General features: G+C 40.5%; 1 protein-coding gene and 1 long non-coding RNA gene across 5 annotated transcripts; both read right to left on the bottom strand.

The window, feature by feature from the left end:
• Nucleotides 1–1271: 1271 nt before the first annotated feature.
• On the bottom strand, nt 1272–18370 carry prkag3b (protein kinase, AMP-activated, gamma 3b non-catalytic subunit). Of its 4 annotated transcripts, none has more exons than XM_008438288.3 (14): nt 18082–18369; nt 16843–16903; nt 15838–15986; nt 15675–15756; nt 15072–15130; nt 14934–14979; nt 14449–14503; nt 13562–13688; nt 13305–13470; nt 12833–12870; nt 12599–12745; nt 11670–11763; nt 11134–11177; nt 1272–1678 (listed from the first exon to the last, which is right to left on the bottom strand). In XM_008438288.3, exons 1-14 carry the CDS (start codon nt 18097–18099, stop codon nt 1586–1588), a joined length of 1179 nt encoding a protein of 392 aa, XP_008436510.1. In that variant the 5' UTR covers nt 18100–18369; the 3' UTR covers nt 1272–1585. The 4 variants fall into 4 exon arrangements, with proteins under 4 accessions (XP_008436510.1, XP_008436528.1, XP_008436519.1 ...); XM_008438306.3 differs by having other exon boundaries at nt 16856–16903; XM_081598585.1 differs by lacking the exon at nt 1272–1678 and adding an exon at nt 9762–10932 and having other exon boundaries at nt 11134–11272; nt 18082–18370.
• Nucleotides 13782–14442, bottom strand: LOC145548072 (uncharacterized). The gene is made up of 2 exons (XR_014084362.1): nt 14203–14442; nt 13782–13955 (listed from the first exon to the last, which is right to left on the bottom strand). It is a non-coding gene; the product is annotated as an uncharacterized LOC145548072 (long non-coding RNA).
• Nucleotides 18371–19970: the final 1600 nt, after the last annotated feature.

Here is a 19970-nt window from a genome sequence, read left to right as displayed (position 1 = left end):
TTGTTGAAGCTCGGGGCAGAGCTGTTGGTCAAATCGTCGTTAAAATGGTCATTTCTCATCATAAAGACTTAACTCGTGAGTCTTTAAAAGAGATTTTATTGTTCCATAAGTACTTCAATAACAACAAAGCTCATCAACTGCCATCTGTTTAACAGACTTAACAGATGATAGGAGTGTTTACCCTGTGTGTGTGTGTGTGTGTGTGTGTGTGTGTGTGTGTGTGTGTGTGTGTGTGTGTGTGTAGGTAGACTGGTATTCTTGTGACCAGGATGTTTGAAACTGGCAGAGCTAACAACTCCACCCCAGGTAAACAGAACAGCTTGCAGCCTGCAGGCAGAGATCATGAGCAGCCGGGTGGATCACAATCGCCTCAAACTGAAAAATCTTCTCCTTATGTACACTGTGGACATCCAGCAGACATACAGCTGGTTTTCTTGAAGAGCCAAAGTTTTCCACGTGCTTTGAGATTGATTTGAGAGTTAGTGTATTTATATATGCTGATTTAACTCATACTGATGTATTTTAATTTAGTAGATTGTGTGATAGCAACGCTGACATAAAGACAATAAACCGTAACTTCCAGTTCTGCAGCAAAAATGATCAGATTCAAGCATGGACTTTAACTTAAATGATTAAACCCTTAGATCATGGGTTAGGGTTACTTATTTTCTACTCATCTGAGGTAAAAAACTGAGTAGATGGATTTTTATTGATACGAGAAGATTCACACCAAGTCAAAAGGCTAAAAAAATTTTTTGCTAACAAATCTGTACTCTCAAAGATGTACCCGTCTTCTCTTTATTGATTGATAACATAATTAACTAATTCTTTCATTTAAGGTTCCCCGTCCTTTTGAATCGGTTGGAATGGGCCTCGTCAAAAAAACCAAAAAAAAAAAAAACCCGGCTCAAGCAAAGTCAGGACACCAAATACGTGTCCTGAACAGTCATCAATGACTATTTCACCAAGTGGCCACAGGCTTACACACTGAAGACAAAGTCTGCTCCAGAAGTGACAGACTGCATTAAAACATTTGTGCATCAGTTTGAAGCCACAAAGAGAATTTTGTAGCGAAGTTGTAGATGGCCAACCAAATACCTGGGATGAGTACCTGGATGCTGTGCTATTTGGACTTAGAACAAAGAAGCAAATAATTACCCTGTACTCCCCCTACTTTTGTTGGGGAGAGAGGCATGGCAGTCTTTCCGGAAAACTTCTTTGTAGGGCTCTGGTCAATCAGAGGTAAATGATGCGGTACTTAGAAACCAAAACACAGTTATACTTTTATTTTTCACAGTGATAAGACTGTAAGAACATTTCAGTATAAGCATCATCACAGTCCCAACATTCAGTTTTTGAATAAGAAATAATTGTTTTCTGTCACAACATCGCACCCACCACTTGGCTGCAAATGCGTCTCAATTCAAAGGCAGTTTATTGTGTTTTCATGTCTTCAGTTTCACTTTTCCTGCTTTTCTTCTGTTCCCTGTCAGGAGGTTTTATCTGAGAAAGGGACAACCTTCAACCTGGTGTCAAAGTCCAACTTGTCTGTCCTCATTTTACACATCCCACCCGTTGGCTGTTGTTAAGCTCGGTTCTTCACTTTATCGTCCCGTTTTACATCGTCAGCTGCCATCTTGTTTTCTTCAGACTTGAAAGGTTGGCCACTTGTAAATATCTGAAAAGTTGCAGTGAGAAAACAAATGAGTAGCATAAAATCTAGAAATCTTAAGGTAACTCACTTTGAATTCAGACTAATGTCTATTAAAGTTAAACTAATGTTTGTCATGACAGAAGTTGGAGATACTGTGTACTGTAGCTGATTCAGACTGTGTTGTCGACAGTTATGTCAAACAGATTAGTTTTCAGATACAAAAAAATAAAAATGTGGCGGTATGCTTCTGAGTTATCAGATCAAAGAAACATTTTCCTCTTGGTTTTAAATGTAGTTTAACAACAGCTGATAGGGATTTTTGGTATTATCATTTTGTTGTTACTTTCAGTCTAATGTTAGAGCAGTTTAAAATGTTTTCTTCTTTAGTGTGTGTATTAACTGACCTGGGGGTCACAGCTGCCTGTTCATCTTCAGGTGAAACAGTTTGACCAAGATTTGAACCGGGCTCAGGCCGTAAATTAGATATCGCATCTGGAACTGGGTTGCTAGTTGTTTAGGTAAATTGTTTTTACGACCTTTGCTGTGTTTAGGTAAAATGTTTTACGACCTTTGCTGTTTTTTTCTCTGCTGTCTATCTTGCCTATCCTCCCTCTTTGAAGTTTGATAATAAAAGACAAGCTGTATCCAAGATTGGCAGAACGCTCTGTGAACAGCTCTGAGAAGCAGTTGACAGAGTTTCTCCTTTTGCTTGCAGAAGTTTAGTCAATAAATTCATATACGTTGTCTGTGGTTCTTTTATGTAGGTTCTAGGAAATACCTATCATTTTGGTGCCGAAACCCGGGATCTCTCATACCGACCGCTGTCAGGCAGAGGAAGGCGCGCTGAATCCATGCATGGCCAGAGTCAATTGGACCTGGAAAGAAAGACCCAGGAAGTAGAATTCTTCGCTGGGCCAGCGCCGTAGGTCCGACTTTGTCTGCCAACGGCGGAATGACGAGATCCGACTGGACAACCCGAAAACTACAGAAACGTAGGTGAATTTTAAAATGGCTATTTTAGTGGTTTGAGTTCCCTTGTATGATGTCGCTCTGCTAAAACTCTGTGGTTTGAGTTCCCTTGTATGATGTCGCTCTGCTAAAACTCTGTGGTTTGAGTTCCCTTGTATGATGTCGCTCTGCTAAAACTCTGTGGTTTGAGTTCCCTTGTATGATGTCGCTCTGCTAAAACTCTGTGGTTTGAGTTCCCTTGTATGATGTCGCTCTGCTAAAACTCTGTGGTTTGAGAATCCTTGTATGATGTCGCTCTGCTAAAACTCTGTGGTTTGAGAATCCTTGTATGATGTCGCTCTGCTAAAACTCTGTGGTTTGAGAATCCTTGTATGATGTCGCTCTGCTAAAACTCTGAGGTCTGAGAATCCTTGTATGATGTCGCTCTGCTAAAACTCTGAGGTCTGAGAATCCTTGTATGATGTCGCTCTGCTAAAACTCTGAGGTCTGAGAATCCTTGTATGATGTCGCTCTGCTAAAACTCTGAGGTCTGAGAATCCTTGTATGATGTCGCTCTGCTAAAACTCTGTTCGAGGAGACCCCATAAGGGCAAGTCCTCAGGCGGATAGGAAGCTTGTCATTGCTGTGTGGTTTTGATTTTTTGATGGGTAAAATATCACTGGTGCTGAGTTATCTGACAAGGCAAAAACAGATAATGTTGCGCTAAATCGTAGAGTCATTACTGTGCTTATATTGCTGGTTTGCTACTGCTGCTTTGTGTGTGTGAGAGTGATTGGAGGTTTAAATACCGCTCTGTATTTTACCTCATAAAAACAGTGGAATTAAACAGCAACCTCTTGTGGATGCAATAGGCAAGATTCTCCCACTCGAAAGAGTCGAAGCGGGGAATACCACAACAAGGTATTTTAATTGCTGGCCACTGAAAGAGCTCCAGTTCATAGGACTCCTAGAGTCAACGAACCTGGACCAAATTAAATAATTCAATAAATAATATTTTTAAGCTGAAATTGCAAGTGTTTTAAATATGGAATAACATTCTTGTAATTCATCACTCGGTAAGGGCGCCGATGGGATGAAAAGTAATGCTGTCCAGGTTCCTGTAGCACTGTACACATGAAAAAATGGAGAAAGAATATAAAATAGATGGAAAGCTAAAAATTGATCAATGGCAAACAATTGTGGAATTTTGGAGAGTAGTGTAGAAAAAAATGGAATAAAAATCTAAAAAGGAGATGAGCTGAGGTGTGCTAAATTATGGTTAAATGAATCTAAAACTTAATTATAGAGAAGGAGAAATAAAGTAATTCCAAGCACACGGAATGCTGTAGCGGTGCAGGGAGAGCAAGCTCCTGCAGCACCTCTCCCTGGCTGTTTCAGCAGCTCGTCTGCCCCAGTATCACGCTGCTGTTCAGCAACCGACTGTATCCTTCCTAGAGGAAGGGACACAAAAATTATATCTTAGACCCTGTACCTTAGAAGAGTCAGGAAAGCTGTGAAAGGATCAGATGTTTTTCACCTGGAGAATTTGAGGTTTATATACTCTGCTTTCAACGACCGGACAAAAGGCCGTGGAAGGCAGAGGAGAGTCACGATAGGCGAAGACCCAAAATAACACCCACAAAATCACGGTATTCAAAGGCTGCTGGATTTGTGGCATATGGTCACTGGGCAAGAAACTGCCTTCAAAGAATGTTGCACGGTCGACAAGAGGGTGGTGGATGAGGAACCACAAATAGGAGAAATCCTCAGCATAATCAGACTCTACACACCCAAAAACACAAACCCCCAGTCCAAATTATGAAATGCTAGAGACATGTGCATGCAGTTTGGGAACGTTAGGTAAAACCATAAAAGAAATTGAATTCCTGCAAGAAATCAGTGTATGCAAATAATTTTTAATGTTACTACAAAATTTGGTTTAAACCTCACAGTGAGAATAATTTGTTTTAAGAAATACTGGTGTTTGTTTTGTTTTCTTTTTTGAGCTGTCTACACTTTAAAGAAAAACCAGTAAAGAGAGGTCTCACTGAAATAAACATGGAAAACTTCTTTGTATGCTAAAAGTGAATCATGACTTTCCTAAAAGAGGACAGTCGAAAGCTAAACTAAATAATAAATTCTCCTCAGAGAACAATGTTTAAAGATTATAAAACAAACTTGGTGAAACGATCCTTGGCTTCTAGCTGGAGGTCACGGTCAGAGTAAGTACCGACCTGGACATTGTCCAGCTCGTAACTCTTAGGCCTTGAGAGGAGGGCTGCCCGCTGATTCACAGTCTGCAGCACTGAGATCAACAAATTTAGAGAAATCCATTGTTCTCTGGTGAGACGTGTCTTAGATGAAGTTAACTTAAACTTACATTCTACATTTTACAAGTTAATGGTGAACATGATGAAAGAGACTACAGCTTTTAACATGTTTCATGTTTATATGTGTTTGAATAAGGAAATGGTTTATGACTTCTTAAAAAGTTGGATAATAAGTGGCTAAAAGCTATACGATGAAAAGAAAAGAAAGTTATAATTGACTCTTATTTGCTTCTTTCCTTTTCCTCTGTCTGAGCCTCGCTGCGCTGCGTCTGACCTCTGACCTCAGCTCAGATCTGTCCTGCCAATCAGATGACTCCCTCCTTTATCACCAGCCAGTTGATAAAGAAGCGAAAAAGGACAGGACGATTTCTACCAACTGGACACTGAAGGCAATAAAGTGTCCACTGGTCCTAATTCCTTGACATCTGGGAACTGCCATGCAGCAAAACTACTGTATGGAGTCCTGCTAGACGTTTGGAAAAAGAAAGCAAACTGAACTGTTTGCCGCTTGTTTCATTGGTGGACTAAGGGACGGTCTGGACAACTTATAAATAATCCAACACCAGAGCCAGTTGGACTGACAGGGAGCTGGAGGAAGGCAGAGGGAGGACCAGCTGCAGCGACGCCAGCAGCAGGAGGGAAGCGAGAAGCAGACAGAGAAATGCAGATAAGTTATACACACACACTGCTGTGATACACACTGCTACTGTAATGAGGACTTGTTTGCTTACTTACTAGCAGGAAGGAATTATCTATTTAGAAAAAACATTTTGAAGGTTTTAAGGTACAATGTTAAATAAAAATCTTTCATTTTGTACCCATTAACTCAGTCCTTAACAGAAGGACCAGTGATCCTTAGGGCCCACGAGCCATAGATTGGGAAACTGTGAAGGAAAAAACTGTAATGGTTAAAAGTTAAGAAAAAAAAAAACTGAGTGTGATACGGCTAAATTACACCAACTAAAATTATTAGATTCAAAACTAATAATGATTTGCAAATGTTTTATTTTCTTTGAAATAAATATACAAGTTTGGAACTAAATTAAACATATCTAAGTGTTGAACTTAATTGATATTGCAGTGTTGAAATACTATGGAGTATTTCTTTGCATTTAACTGAAACGCTTAACTTAGAGTTTAATTATATAAAGAATCTATAATTGATTGGGATTGTGTTTGTGTGTTTTATATTGGATGAATGACAATTATTTTGAGACGAGAGAAATTTTTCTGCTAAATTGAGTAACGGATAAAATTATTGACCATTTAATTTAAAATAAAAACTTACATTGTTAACTTGTCTGAAATGCGAGGTTAAGGGAAAGTCTGAGACTTTAAGCAACCTTGTAAACGGCTACTAAAAACTGATGATTGTGATTAAAAGCAACATTTTCTAGACTTCAGTCTAGAACATTTTAATCCAGATTTGATTGATAGTCAATAAATTCAAAAAGAAATGGAAAATTAGAGGATTTGAGGTTTTGGTTTAATTTCAGGATGGTCATTTTTATTTAGAAAGAGTTATGCTTTGATGAATTTGATAACATCTACAGGGAAACCAGTCACCCATGCATCCTTGCTTAAGAATCTTTTGCAGGCCATATATTTACCAGCTAAACTAGCAGTTTGTAAGTGTGCAGCACACCACGGAACAGATGAGGTTTCAAATGGCAATAGATTAGCTGATAAAGTAGCAAAGGAAGCTGCAACTGGGAAGCATGGGGGAGACAATTTCTCAATACAGATAGAAGATCCTCAAGTAATAGACAAAGCTGTGTTAAAAGACATGCAAGATAATGCTCCAAACGCAGAAAAACAAATGTGGATAACTAAAGGGGCGACACTGAATGATGATAACATTTTTTCAGTAAATAGAAGTCGGTCCTTCCAAAATCTCTATTTAGAGCGGCAGCGATTTTGACACATGGACATTGTCATGTGTCAACAGGGGGGATGGTCTCTATGCTACAACAGCATATGGATTCAATTCTTACTTAAAAATTTTTGTACTGCATGTCCAGTTTGTGTCAGAAACAATCCTCAAGGAAACATTAGACCAAGAAGAGGAAGTTTCCCAAAACCCTCATCCATTTCAAACAATGCATATGGACTTTATTGAACTCACACAAAGTGGACCACATAAATATTGTTTGGTGATGATTGATGCTTTTTCTAAAAGAGTTGAAGTAGTTCCAGCAAAGCCTGCTTTTGAAATAATTTATGGGAGAGCTTACATATTGCCTCTGTTTGCTCCAGACTTACAGAAAGCTGATGAAGAACAAACATTGGTAGATTATATGATCAGGATCCTGAAACAGAAAGAGGTGTTAAATGCAAATTTACTGCCGTCTGACTGTTCTCCTACAGGAAATAAATAAAACCACCCCCATCCAGCCAGGAAACTGGGTCTACATAAAGGTCATCAAATGCTGGGAAGGACCCTTCCAGGTGCTGATGACCACACCAACAGTCGTAAAGACCCAGCTGGATACATCTAAGTCACTGCAAGCTGCAGAGAGTGTTTGAACCCCTAAGTAGGCGGAGGGAGGAAGACCGGACTTCAAAGGGGGGCTATTTTTTAGGGTAGCTCGTCTCAAACCCGGTGAAGAAACGCTTAAGATTCCCCCGTCTTTAGTTGGGGGTTCTGACATCTCTGTGCGCCGAGCAGCAATGGGGACTCCATATGCCAGATGGATCTTCTACTGCGCTGTGACTGCAGCATCAACCTGTGGTGGAAACTAATGAATAGAACCGCGTACGAGGGACATGCTGTGAACTGCTATGTGTGTGCGCAGCTGCCAATCGCCACACACAACTCAGGTCTGCGTGTAGGACACATCACGGATGACAAATAGATGTGTCTCTATGGCCTGAGCACACAACCACGACTCAGCGTCCCATGCCAAAGGGATGCAAACGGTGGAAAAATGACTATTCTGTTCTACTTCAGATAGGAGATGCCGTGAAGGAACTTTTTGGATCTATGAACTGTTCCTTTAATGCTGACGTATTTCCATTTCCACTAACCGCATGGAAAATACCAGAGACCATTTCTTTAGCAGGAGCTAAACCCGGGTCTCTGAGGAGCTGCATGTTCAACAACGGACATGTTTCTCTTGGAATGTTACCTTGGAACTTGTGTAACAGAGTTTACACCTACTGCGAAACGACACCGGATTACATCAACTGCATCGCCTGTAGGGGTCAAAGGATGACTCCACACTGCAAAGTCTGGAAGGACAACCCAGACTGTGACAACATGCTTCAGGAGAGGAGTTTCAACATCACGGATAGGACATTGGACGACAGGAGACAACGCTGTGCAGTACCATAGTGCCAGGAGACTATGGTTCACGGGTGATTGGCAGCTGGTACTTCCTGTACCGATTGTAATCATCGGAAAGGACGACACATTCTGGGCCCGCTCCAAGCGTGATGCCTGAGGTCAAACGCTGGGGAGGCCTCACAACAGACACTGGAGTTCCATGGAAATTCAAGATTTGGACCGGGGTGAAAAGTTCATGCAGAGCATGTTCCCAGGAGTTGGATTAGGAGAAGTTCAGGACCACGTTGAAATCAACAGATATGGATTACTGCAACTCATCAACGCACACCGGCTGGCAAACGGCTCCATGAGAGGGCTGACTGAACTGAGAAACATGGTTTTGCAAAATGTTGTGCTGGACCTGCTCACAGCCTCTCAGGGAGGTGTTTGTAAAATCATTGGCCCAGCGTGTTCCTGACGAAACAGGAACTGGTGGAACTATTTCTGATGCTCTACATGGCCTGGAGGAACTTAAACATTGTGTAGACGGTGCTACGAGGATCACATTTTTTTTGATTTGTTTTCATGGTTCATGTCTGGTCCATGGTGGACTTTACTGTTAAGCTCGTGACACCTATTCTGATTGTTTCGGTTCTGTTCTGTCCTTTTAAGGGTTTGCATTATTCCATACCTACGAAGTATGATGTTTAAGACAAGTGACACAACTGTTGTCAGTTATCAGCTAGCAAAGGCATCCTATGAGACGAATGAAGATGACTTGTTTCGAGATTCTGACGATTTTCTGAACAATGATGATGTTCTGTAATCAATGAACAGATTAATTCATTTGCTGAATGATTCCTACACCAAAAATGTGAAAACAAGTGGTGTTAGGGATGAGAAAACTGCATTTGATTTTTTGCTGTTTCTTTCTTTTGTTTTTGTTTGTTTCATTTATTCATTATGTTCATTGTGTAATTTTTATGTTTAGACTAGGAAAAATGTATATTTTGCATTTCTTGGTTCTATTTTATTTCTTTTCTTTTCTATGCTTGGTGACTACGGTTTGTACACATGGTAAAATGATAAACAGGGGGGACTGATAGGGATTTTTGGTATTATCATTTTGTTGTTACTTTCAGTCTAATGTTAGAGCAGTTTAAAATGTTTTCTTCTTTAGTGTGTTGTATTAAGACCTGGGGGTCACAGCTGCCTGTTCATCTTCAGGTGAAACAGTTTGACCAAGATTTGAACCGGGCTCAGGCCGTAAATTAGATATCGCATCTGGAACTGGGTTGCTAGTTGTTTAGGTAAATTGTTTTACGACCTTTGCTGTGTTTAGGTAAAATGTTTTACGACCTTTGCTGTTTTTTCTCTGCTGTCTATCTTGCCTATCCTCCCTCTTTGAAGTTTGATAATAAAAGACAAGCTGTATCCAAAGATTGGCAGAACGCTCTGTGAACAGCTCTGAGAAGCAGTTGACAGAGTCTTCTCCTTTTGCTTGCAGAAGTTTAGTCAATAAATTCATATACGTTGTCTGTGGTTCTTTTATGTAGGTTCTAGGAAAATACCTATCAACAGCAAACTGTCTTTAAGTGCTTTGTACTCTGAGTGCAGCTGGTTGATGTCATCAGAGTAGAACTTGGATCCCACCTGAAGCTCTGTTAGCAACAGCGCTGAACGTTTGGCCTCACTCTGATTTCTACAGTCTCTCTTTCACTCTACGGAGTCCCAGTGAAAATCATGTTGACACATAGCATTATCCTGGCACTATCTGAATAAATAATGAACAATCGAAAAATATTGAAGAGTGCTCAATAGCCACTGTAAATCTACAAACGTCTAGTGTTAGTAATTGAGCAGTGTCAAGAGCTTGTTCTCCTCAAAGTTTGAAAAATAAATTAAAGCTATTGCACAAATGAAATGTACATTGTCTGACACACCAGCAGGGTCTTATTCAGTATTGGACATTGAATTCATACAACTGTGCAAAAGGAAGCGCCAGCCTTTTTACTTGCAATACTTTGTAAGCTTAAAAATAAAGATAAAAGCAGGTCCAAACACCAAGAAACTTTTACAAACAACATATGACACAAAATGCAGAATCAGTTGTGAAAAGATCTCAACTGTTTTTCCCTAGACACAATTTCACTATTGCGGTGTTTTCATTAAATAAAATATCAAATTAGAATCACACGTGACTAAGTTTGTAAATGCAATAAGTCATTAAAAAACACGTCACGCCATTATTCTCCTACCACTTCCTGTCGTCTTCTTCGTGTTTTCCACTGGTAGCAACATCCAGTTCTGAACACGACTTGTGATGAAAAAAGTGTTTCCATTGCAGTTTTGAAAAATACACTAATTTTGAAACAGCCAATACATACAACAGCCATATATATATAGATATTGCAATGTTGCTTGATTTTTCTGTTAACATTAGATATGCAATGTGTTGCTTTTAATGATTTGGTAAATTCGTTGTTGTTTTAACACCTGCCAAAGTGTCAACTACTAATTTAAGACGGCAGGGTTATTTCTTCACAATCTAAACTCTGTCAATGCATTCACCGCCAGATCACAGGCTACATGCCTGGGAAAATCCAGCTGCACTATGTCTACATGACCATTGCTGGAGTTTCTCCTATTAATAATTTTAAAACTTCGTACATCATTGGGGACACTTTGTTACTACGTTCATCACTGATGTCGTGATATAAAGAAGTGCCCCTAGACTTGCCAGATGGGATGTGGAGGTGAGGCAGAACAATGGATTAAAACCTCTTTGCTTAGAACAAGAGGAAGGTATGCAAACCTACATGTAATAAAAAACAGTTTTCTTGTTATTATTGATTTGGGGGACCTCAACAGGCAGTGCTAAGCTTCAGATTCAAGCTCAGACAACCAGCCACTGACAGCTTAGATGGGAATCTTACCTGGGAAATGCTGGCTGGAACTTTAGGAGAAGGAAGTGATGACACTGGCTCGAAAAAGGAGAGATGAACTTTGAAGGTAAGGGTGTCAACTGTTCATGTGAGACTGGAGAGACATTTTGTACAAATGTAGCAAAAGTTTCTGGGCTGTTTGGGTAGATGTGGAAAACTTGGCAAACTTAGAAGAATGAAAGACTTTAGATGGATGATTCCACCCGTCTAACGTGAAGGAAGTGAAGGATGCAGGCACATACATGTTGACATGGCTCCAAGATAAGGTCCTCCCAATGAGGTGGAGTAAAATAATTTAGCAAAGAGTTTTGTTGGTTGGAAGGAAAACAAGAAGAAGGCTCAAAAGAGATTCCATGGGATAAGTCAGGGATTGATAAAGAAGATGGAAGTCCCTTGTTGTGTTCAAACAAAGATCAGTTGTGTCAGAAGGAGCAGGAGGCTTTTGAAATTGGAAGGCAGGTAAATAGGCATAGAGAGGACAGGAGGTTGATGGAAGGGTTGTTGTTAGGAGTACAGAGCATCAATACCTGCAGGAGTGAGAATCAGGGCTTGCAGAATATCAGACAGAGAGACAATCCCTCTCACCACATCTTCTCTGTCAACCAAAACTAGTCGATGAACCTGAAAGGAAAATATGAAACCATTTGGTTAGAATCTTTTCAGTCACAAGTTAAGTGCGCAAGCTGGCTTTCTGCAGAGTCTGGATTCATGACACCTTTTTTTCAGCCGCCCTTTTCAAGACACCAGATTATCTTGCTAGTACTTTACTCAACCCTGGCACCATCCTTTGTCACTTCAATTCTCTGCAGTCACTACATCCGAAATCCTTCTCTAAGGGTCGTCCTTTTTTCGTTTTCCCTGGCAGTTCTGCAGGCAACATCCTTTGTCTAGATACCCAGGCTCATCCCTCACCTTTGTCTGTAAAACCAGTCCACTTCAGCTGTCATTTTAATACACCCATTTCTAACTCTGTTCTTTTTGGTGACTCCCAATTAAAGTCCAAACCTCCAAATCCCACAACCCCAGGTTCCCCCTCCTGGCTTTCTGATGAACAACCACTTGCTTTCAACTCTCACTACAGATAACAATATAGTTTCTTAATATGCCAGTTCACACAGACTATATTAAGGTAACCAAACCTGGCTAACATTGACTACCTGATATCACACACCGTCTTGCTGTTCTTTCGTCTCTCTTAGGCCGGGACCTCAAAGTGTGTTGGGGGTGTTAGGGTTAGGGACTTGGTTCTTAAAACAGAGGAGCCACTCGCTGTACACTATTCAGACAGGTGGCACATCTGCTTCACATAAACCAGATTTCTTTTGCATATTTACAACTTGAGGGAAGATTGTTTTTATCAGTTTTATGTCATCTTGCTAGTGAAATCAGAATGTGTGACTCGTTTAAATTACATTCAGTAACACCTTAGTCCTGCTGCGGCAAAGTTGGGAATTACCTCAGCTTTAGCTATGCGGTCGATGATGGTCTCCAGTGTTTCGTGTGGATAACATTTAAGGACTCCTTCAACCCAGCAGGATCGTGACGTGAGGGCCTCTTTCATTGTCATGTTTAAATTGTTGTAATTTTTTTGGGCAGCAAGGTTCTTGAGGGGAGAACAAAAATGTCACAAAGCTTAGTTTCCTGTTGTATACTTAAAGAAAAAGGAGACTGACTTTTTAAATTCACTTACAATGACATCGAATCTGGAGTACAGTGCCACAACTTTACCTGAAACGGGTGTAGAAAAAACAGATGGAAAAGTATTTGAAATTTTACCAAATGAAATATTTGAAATCATTAAACAAATGTTAACATCAGAGGAAGATAATGCAATTAAGTCTTATAGTAAAGACAGTCAAACAAGGCATCATGATCTGGGAATCATGATGCTGTTGTGCAGCAAGTGTACATCACTTACTGTTATTAATGAAACTATGGGTTGCAGATTGTCTGCAACACAGTGCATGAGCTCAAGCTCACTTAGACAATGATCCTAACATGAACAAGTCCACCTGTAAAAGTATACTAACTTAGACTGAACTGAGAGGTTGTGGCATGCTGGGTAATGCTGGAAAACTCTCAAATGTGAAGTAGCACTGATGTAGATTCACCAGGTTTGTGTTGTGCCGGTAAGCCCAAATGTTAGTATTGTTTTGGTATACCTTGTTCATTAACCACAGGCAGGGCTGACACTCTTCTTTCCACAAAAATAGCCAGAGCTTCATAGACAGAGGCAGATTCCTGGATTGTTGCAATCTCCCTAAAGGTGCCAATCGGCACCTCGTTGATCTGCTTTTGAAGAAACCTGGGTTTAGGAATCATGGAGCCCTAGAAGAGTAGACTCATTAATTTGATGAAGCAAGGGCATTTCTAGAGCACAGAGTGCAATCTGGAATTACAAACATGACTCTTTCCTTACAAAGATGTGAAGGAATTTGAGGATCCGCTTGTGTGTCAGGATGTGGAGGACATTTCCAGAAGCTGGGTCAATAACTGGGAGCCGGTGGATCTTATTCTTTAGCAGGGAGTAGATGGCATCAAACAAACTGAAGAGACAAAAATAATTTCTTTAGGCAGATAGTGGCTCTGTCATGAGGTGGTTTGGTTGAGGAAATGAGGATGGACGCTGTAGACCCAGGTCGATATGCGATGATGATGGTTTTAATGGCAAACACGAAGAGAACAGAAATCCAGGCAGCACTGGTGAAAAATGAGGCTGGGAACTCAGGTACTCTGGTAGCGCTGGGAGGACACATGACAAAGACTATGGCAGTGGTGACGAGGACCAGACGGGGAGCAGGTAACACAGGATTCTGAATTAAACATGTTTATGATTAATATTCTAATCGCAAATGTGATGTAAGCAGGAAATCATCAAAAGTAACAGAAACATCAGTCTTTGTGTAATTGAAGGATATAATGTGCTACACTTTATAAAGTGAGTTACTGAAATGTTATTGGAAATGAATGAGCCGTGTTTCAAATGGCTGCTATTTTAATTGTGTCCACTAGATGTCGGTAATGTTGCGTCCTCTACAGGATCCCGTTGAACAGACTCACTTTTTTCTGGTTCTCAGTTAAACGAGACACAGCTGTATATCTGTTGACGAATGAAACTATTTCATGTGAAACATTCATTTATGAAAGACAATATTATCACGGTGAAGTGAAGTTTCAAGACTTGTTTTTCTTTTACGTTCAGTTCTTTGTAAAATCTGGGAAAATAGAATTTAAATAGTTGTGTATTGTAGAAATAAATAAAAAATAAACTAAGGCAGGAAATTAAAAGAACAAGTATTCCTTTACCTGGATGCAGGTTTGATGCTGATGAGTCTGTTGACTGAATACTCCAGATATATTTCTGTACCAAAAAAAAAAAAAAAACACAGAGAAGCAATTTTTAAACAAAAAAGAAACAGAATTTTGTGAGATTGTTCTTTTCAATCAATTTCACTCATTTTCTTTAGCTTCATAAAGACAATGCAATGCAATCAATGCAGTGATCTCACTTACAAGCACACATTGCAATGATTATGGGATGGTAGCAGAACAGACTGGGATGGCCAGATTTCATTATCATCATCATCATAGATCATTAATGAGTAATTATTTTGAGCAAAGTTCTTATAAAATAACTCAATAAATCAAAAAGATTTATTGCCAGAAAAGGCTATGTGAGTGGGCTCTACAAGTCAATAAGAGATATCTAAATGTTTCACAGAAGATCCATAAATGGATTCAGATGTTGAGCAGAAGTAATAAACTAGCAGGGTATTCTTTTCTTTTCAGACCTCTCCATGTCTCTATTTTGTGTTCTTCCAGTTCGTAGATCTGAACCTGCAGACAGAACATGCATCCATTAGTCCTGCCACAGAGAAACTTCAGTCAGACTAAAAATCACTCAATGGGAGTTTAATTCTGAAGCTCACCAAGGGAGACTTGTAGTAGCGATGAAGGATGTTAATAAAGTCCGTAATGGTTAGCATACCTGCACAAACAAACAGAATTTCTATAGTTACCAGACATGAAATTACATGTTGCAACAATTTGGACATTTGCATCATGAGGAAAAAAAGTCACAGTGTGCATCAGTAATGTTTCCCTTCAATGGTTAGTTTGTGGGTCAAACACTGAGATGTCAAAGACTTTTCTGAGGTGGGTTAGGTTAGAGGCTCTCTGGTCTGGCCCAGTCCCTCTCTTATTGCTGAATCATGAACTCTGACCTTCACTGAGGCAAATGAGACTCCTGATGCTTCAGTAAGTGTTTTGGGGTCTGTCGGATGACTCACTGATGTCTTGGAGTCATTTTAGTTGGCCAAACACAACTGATAGGCCCCAACAGAGCAGAACGGTGTGGTGGGTTAAAGTCACTCCACTTATTAAATGTCACCTCCAGGCTGGTAAAAGGTTGACACAGGATTGTGGAACCATGGAGCAGCAAATGGTTCCGGCAACTTCTTCACACTGAGTGGACAGTTAGACTGAACCAGTTCAGGAATCATGAATAAATACCGAGATGTTCCTGTTCCCACCTACAAAACACTGCAGCTTGCTGTCCCACAGCGGCGCCGCCCGCACTCCGTTCGCCACCAGAGCAAAGAAAGCCTTCTTCACCTGAGTGAGACAAAAACTCGATTAATAAAATCCAAACCCATATGAAAGCAATTTGTGCTGTTGCTGCTAAAACGTTTGCACCTGCAGCGTTGTATCAAAGATGACCAGTTTGGAGCTCCTGGGCATGGCATCATAGCAACTGTGACTCTTCATGAAATTCATGTAAATGTAGGTGTCAGGATCTGCTCCTGCAGGGGGCGCCATGGGGTATGTGGCATATGTACAGACACCTGCGAAAAAAAAAAACACAAAGTGAGCTTGTAACAAAACTGAGAGCCTGTGAGAGGGTAGTAAATTCTCATGTGGGGTTTATAGAATGTAGGTGCGTGTCAAGCTGCAGGGTGGTTTTAATAATCCCCATTGCCCGTGTTTTACAGAAATTCCTCAGAGTGCAGGAATGTTCTGTCAGGGCAACATTAACTCTTTGTTACAAACAGTTTGGCTACAGAAGTGCTGCTGAGAGTGGAGCAGTTGTAGATAGAAATGATGCCCATAGACAATCATAATGCAGCACAGATGTGAAAGGAACGACCTCTTCCAGCTGATGTTGGACCTCCGTGTAAGGCACAGATTGTCCAGAACAAACACCGTGTTCAAGCAGATGGTGATTCGTGAGTGTACTTTAGCCCAGGCTACCTTGGGCCAAAGGTCGATGATTGATTTTGTAATTGTATCATCAGAGCTGCAGCATTCTGTCCAGGACGCTTGTGAAGCGAGGGGCAGAGCAGTCCACTGGTCAACCCCTTGACTGAGAGATGGACTGTCCAGACATTTGATTAGGACACACAGAAACTGCACACTGACTCATGAGCGCTACACTTAGCCTCATTGATGTCTGTTTGTCAGCAAGACACAATTAGCTAACCTTGTTCTTTTCATTTTGTAGATATTTTAGAACATTGCAATACATAAATTTGCTTTGTACTGGGTGGCAAATATTTTCAATCTTACATAAATTATATATTTTTATACACGACTTAAAACATAATTTGAATCCTAAAAGTTGCTCTGTTAAAGAGAGATCAAGCAAATTTAAAAGTCAAATCAACATCTTCTGTTTTTTTTTTTTTTTTAAGAATTAGATACCTCTGCTCCTCACCGAGAGAACTTCTTCTTCCTCATACTCATCCATCTCAAACAAGGGGACCTGGAAGAGGGAACATGTAGCATTTACATTAGGCTTCTAGGAAGGCACACTTATATGGAGGAAAACTACTGTACTTGTTTTGTTTCTCTTCATTTGACCTTAGGAGTCACAGTTTCTGTTCACCAGGAAATATTCACTACAACCTTTAAAAAATAGGAGATCAGAGATCTCTAAAATAACGTTCCTGCCACTCTCCTTGGAACTGGTGATAGTTACTGTGATCAACTGATTTTCTTGTTATACGACTCATGTCTCCAGAAGTCATCCCAACGACGAGAAGTAGCTCCTATAATAAACTCAGCAGTTCCACGAGGTGTTTGCTAATTGCTGCTGGCTAGTCTGAAGGAGCTGAGTGGAGGAGTGAAGGGGGAGGGCTGCTCTGTGAAGCGGAAGCTTGGTAGCTTGGAATCTGCAGCTCTGAGGCGGAGCTAGGTCCACCCAGGTGTTTTGCACAGCTGAATGGTTGCCATGGAGATTGAAGGATTTCTCAAACATGTATGAACGAATCAAAGCAACACTCTAGATATGTTTTTGGTGAGGGAATAACATTGACATGATGTAAAAATAAATAAATAAATAAATAAATACCAGTCACTGAATACCTCACCCTCATATTGAAACATGGCAATGGCAGCATCATGTGGTGGGATGTTTTGCCTCAGGATGGCCAGTGAAGCTGGTCCGTGTTGATGGGAAGATTAATGGATCTAAAGTCAGGGGAGGAGTCGCCTTCCAGAAAGACCCCAAACATTTATAAAGAATTCTAATAGTTTTGAATTAGCAGCCATGCATTAGTCTGTGAGTTTTGGTTTCAAATCATCCCACATTACATGTGGTTGTAATGTGATAAAATGAGAAAAGTTCCAAAGGGAAGAATATCCTTTGCAGTACATCACATCCTGAGTGACTGTCTGCTATACGGCCATGGGCCAACATGTCTGCTGCTGGTCATCAACTGGTCAACTGGTTCTTGAAGTTTGGCCTGAGTGTATTTATCTTCACATGTTGCACTTGAATTGACAAACTTTACTGACCATGCAGATAGAAGGTGAGAAAGGAACATTTAGGACTGGATCTGTAATAGTAGCCGGCATGTTTTCCTTTACAGCTTCTCAGTTACAGAGCCGTGTCCAAACATGGATACTAACATTCCCGGACAAATCACCAAGGAGACTCACCTCTGCAAAGGAATCCATGGCCAGGAAGACGGGGAGCTCTGCCTCTGTGGAGACAATGCGATCGGTGAAGGAGCATCAGATCGCACAGCAGGCTGCACAGAGACGCCAGAGATGCCTGGCGACTGTGTCAGACCATGAAGTAATGAAGACAAAAAGGTAAAGAGAAGGTGAAGACAGCCAGGAGAAGGAACAGGAAGAATGGAGCAAAGAGTTTGGTGAGGACCTCCTGTCCTCCGGACAGCTGGGTCCGAGTGCCTGGGAGAGACTGGGGTCTAAATCTGGACTGAGGGGTGGGAGACCTATGGCATTTACAGAGGGGGACGGAGGGGAAGTGGGAGTGTGTAAGCAGGGGTTGACAGAGATTCTACATGCTCGTTTAATTGTAAATCAGATGGGACATCTTCATCTGTCAGTGGGAATCGTTTGCTTGTTGTAAGTTAAACCATTGAAATGCATCTGAATGAACAGGATGCGGCTTTAAACAGAGGACAGGCTGGTGGACGGGTGGATGGTCCCATGAGGAACGCTGGTGGCACAGAGATCACACACACACGCGCACGCACGCATGCACACACACACACACACACCCACGCACACACACACACACAAACACACGTTTTGGGTTTGCTTGCCTAAATGGACAGAAGACCCTCATTGAGCTGGAGGTGTCATGTGAATGTTTGCAGGTACACAGCCGCTTTAAACAGAGGAGTTTATTAAACTGTCACGTCTCTATTGTCTCAAGTCTGGGATTGGAAATAATTATTTCATGCTTTCATTTCATCTCAACACACAAATCTTGGCAAAACCTCCATAGAGTGGTTGCAAGTTGTTCAGAATGCTGCTGCTGCCTGGCTTCTGACAAAATTCCCAAAGTTTTCACACGTTACTCCGATCTTGATGAAGCTACGCTGTTCACTTAGTATGAAATTTAAGATTATTGTATTGATTTGGAGAACTCTTCATGGACAGGCACCAGGCTGTATCAGTGAGTCCCTGATTGGTCCCTTTGATCAGGGTCTGCTGACGGTTCCCTGTGCTGTGCAAGGCAGTTTTTTACCTCCACAGCTGGACACTGAAATTTAGAGAACTTTTCTAGTGTCATCAAGCTAAAGTGAGTTGAATCATTAAGTATTTGTTTTCAGGTGTTGATGCATCTTCCCAAGCAGAAAGATTTAAAACATTTTTTTATTTTTATAGAAAAGGCGATAAACTCAATGACTTTCAAAGTGCTCTAATATGAAACGCAGGTTTTGCTTTCTGTCAGCAGAATATTGTTCTGCCTCAAGTAACCAAATCTGAGGCGCTGTAGCTAAGTTTTGAGTGATTATATCTTTACAAGAAGAAAAAAACAAGCAGAAAAGATGATTAAAGCAGAGATGGATGAGCAGCCAGAGCAAGAGACCAAGACAGATTTGCATTACATCAATCAGACTCTTTGCATGTTTCTGCTGGTTTAAACTGAAATCTTCCAGGGGATAAATAATGTGCTTTGCTGTAAGCTTGGGAATTTGAAGGGGGTGAATAAGACTGTCATGACATTTTCATAAACATGACATAACATCTGACATAAACATGACATAACACCTGTCATGAACTTGAACAAGCCTTCATGAATATTTATGACTGTTGTCATAAAGTGTCATTCGGTAAATTATGACACTTTTAATACAAAGTTGACATTATTCAAAATGTCTTTGTTATGACAGCTTGGCATTAACGAAGAAATCATTCATGTTTAAACTTTACCTTTAATAACATAAAGTTACCTAATTTTTAAAGTGCCATCAGTAATACTTTTATAACAAATTTATATCAGTAATGATTTCTTGGTTAATGTCAAGTTGTCATAACAAAGACATTTTGAATAATGTCAACTTTGTATTAAA

The sequence above is a fragment of the Poecilia reticulata genome, chromosome 2 (genome assembly GCF_904066995.2).
Source record: "Poecilia reticulata chromosome 2, P_reticulata-male-v2, whole genome shotgun sequence".
Classification (NCBI taxonomy): domain Eukaryota; kingdom Metazoa; phylum Chordata; class Actinopteri; order Cyprinodontiformes; family Poeciliidae; genus Poecilia; species Poecilia reticulata.
This window is presented reverse-complemented; position numbering and strand designations above follow the sequence as displayed.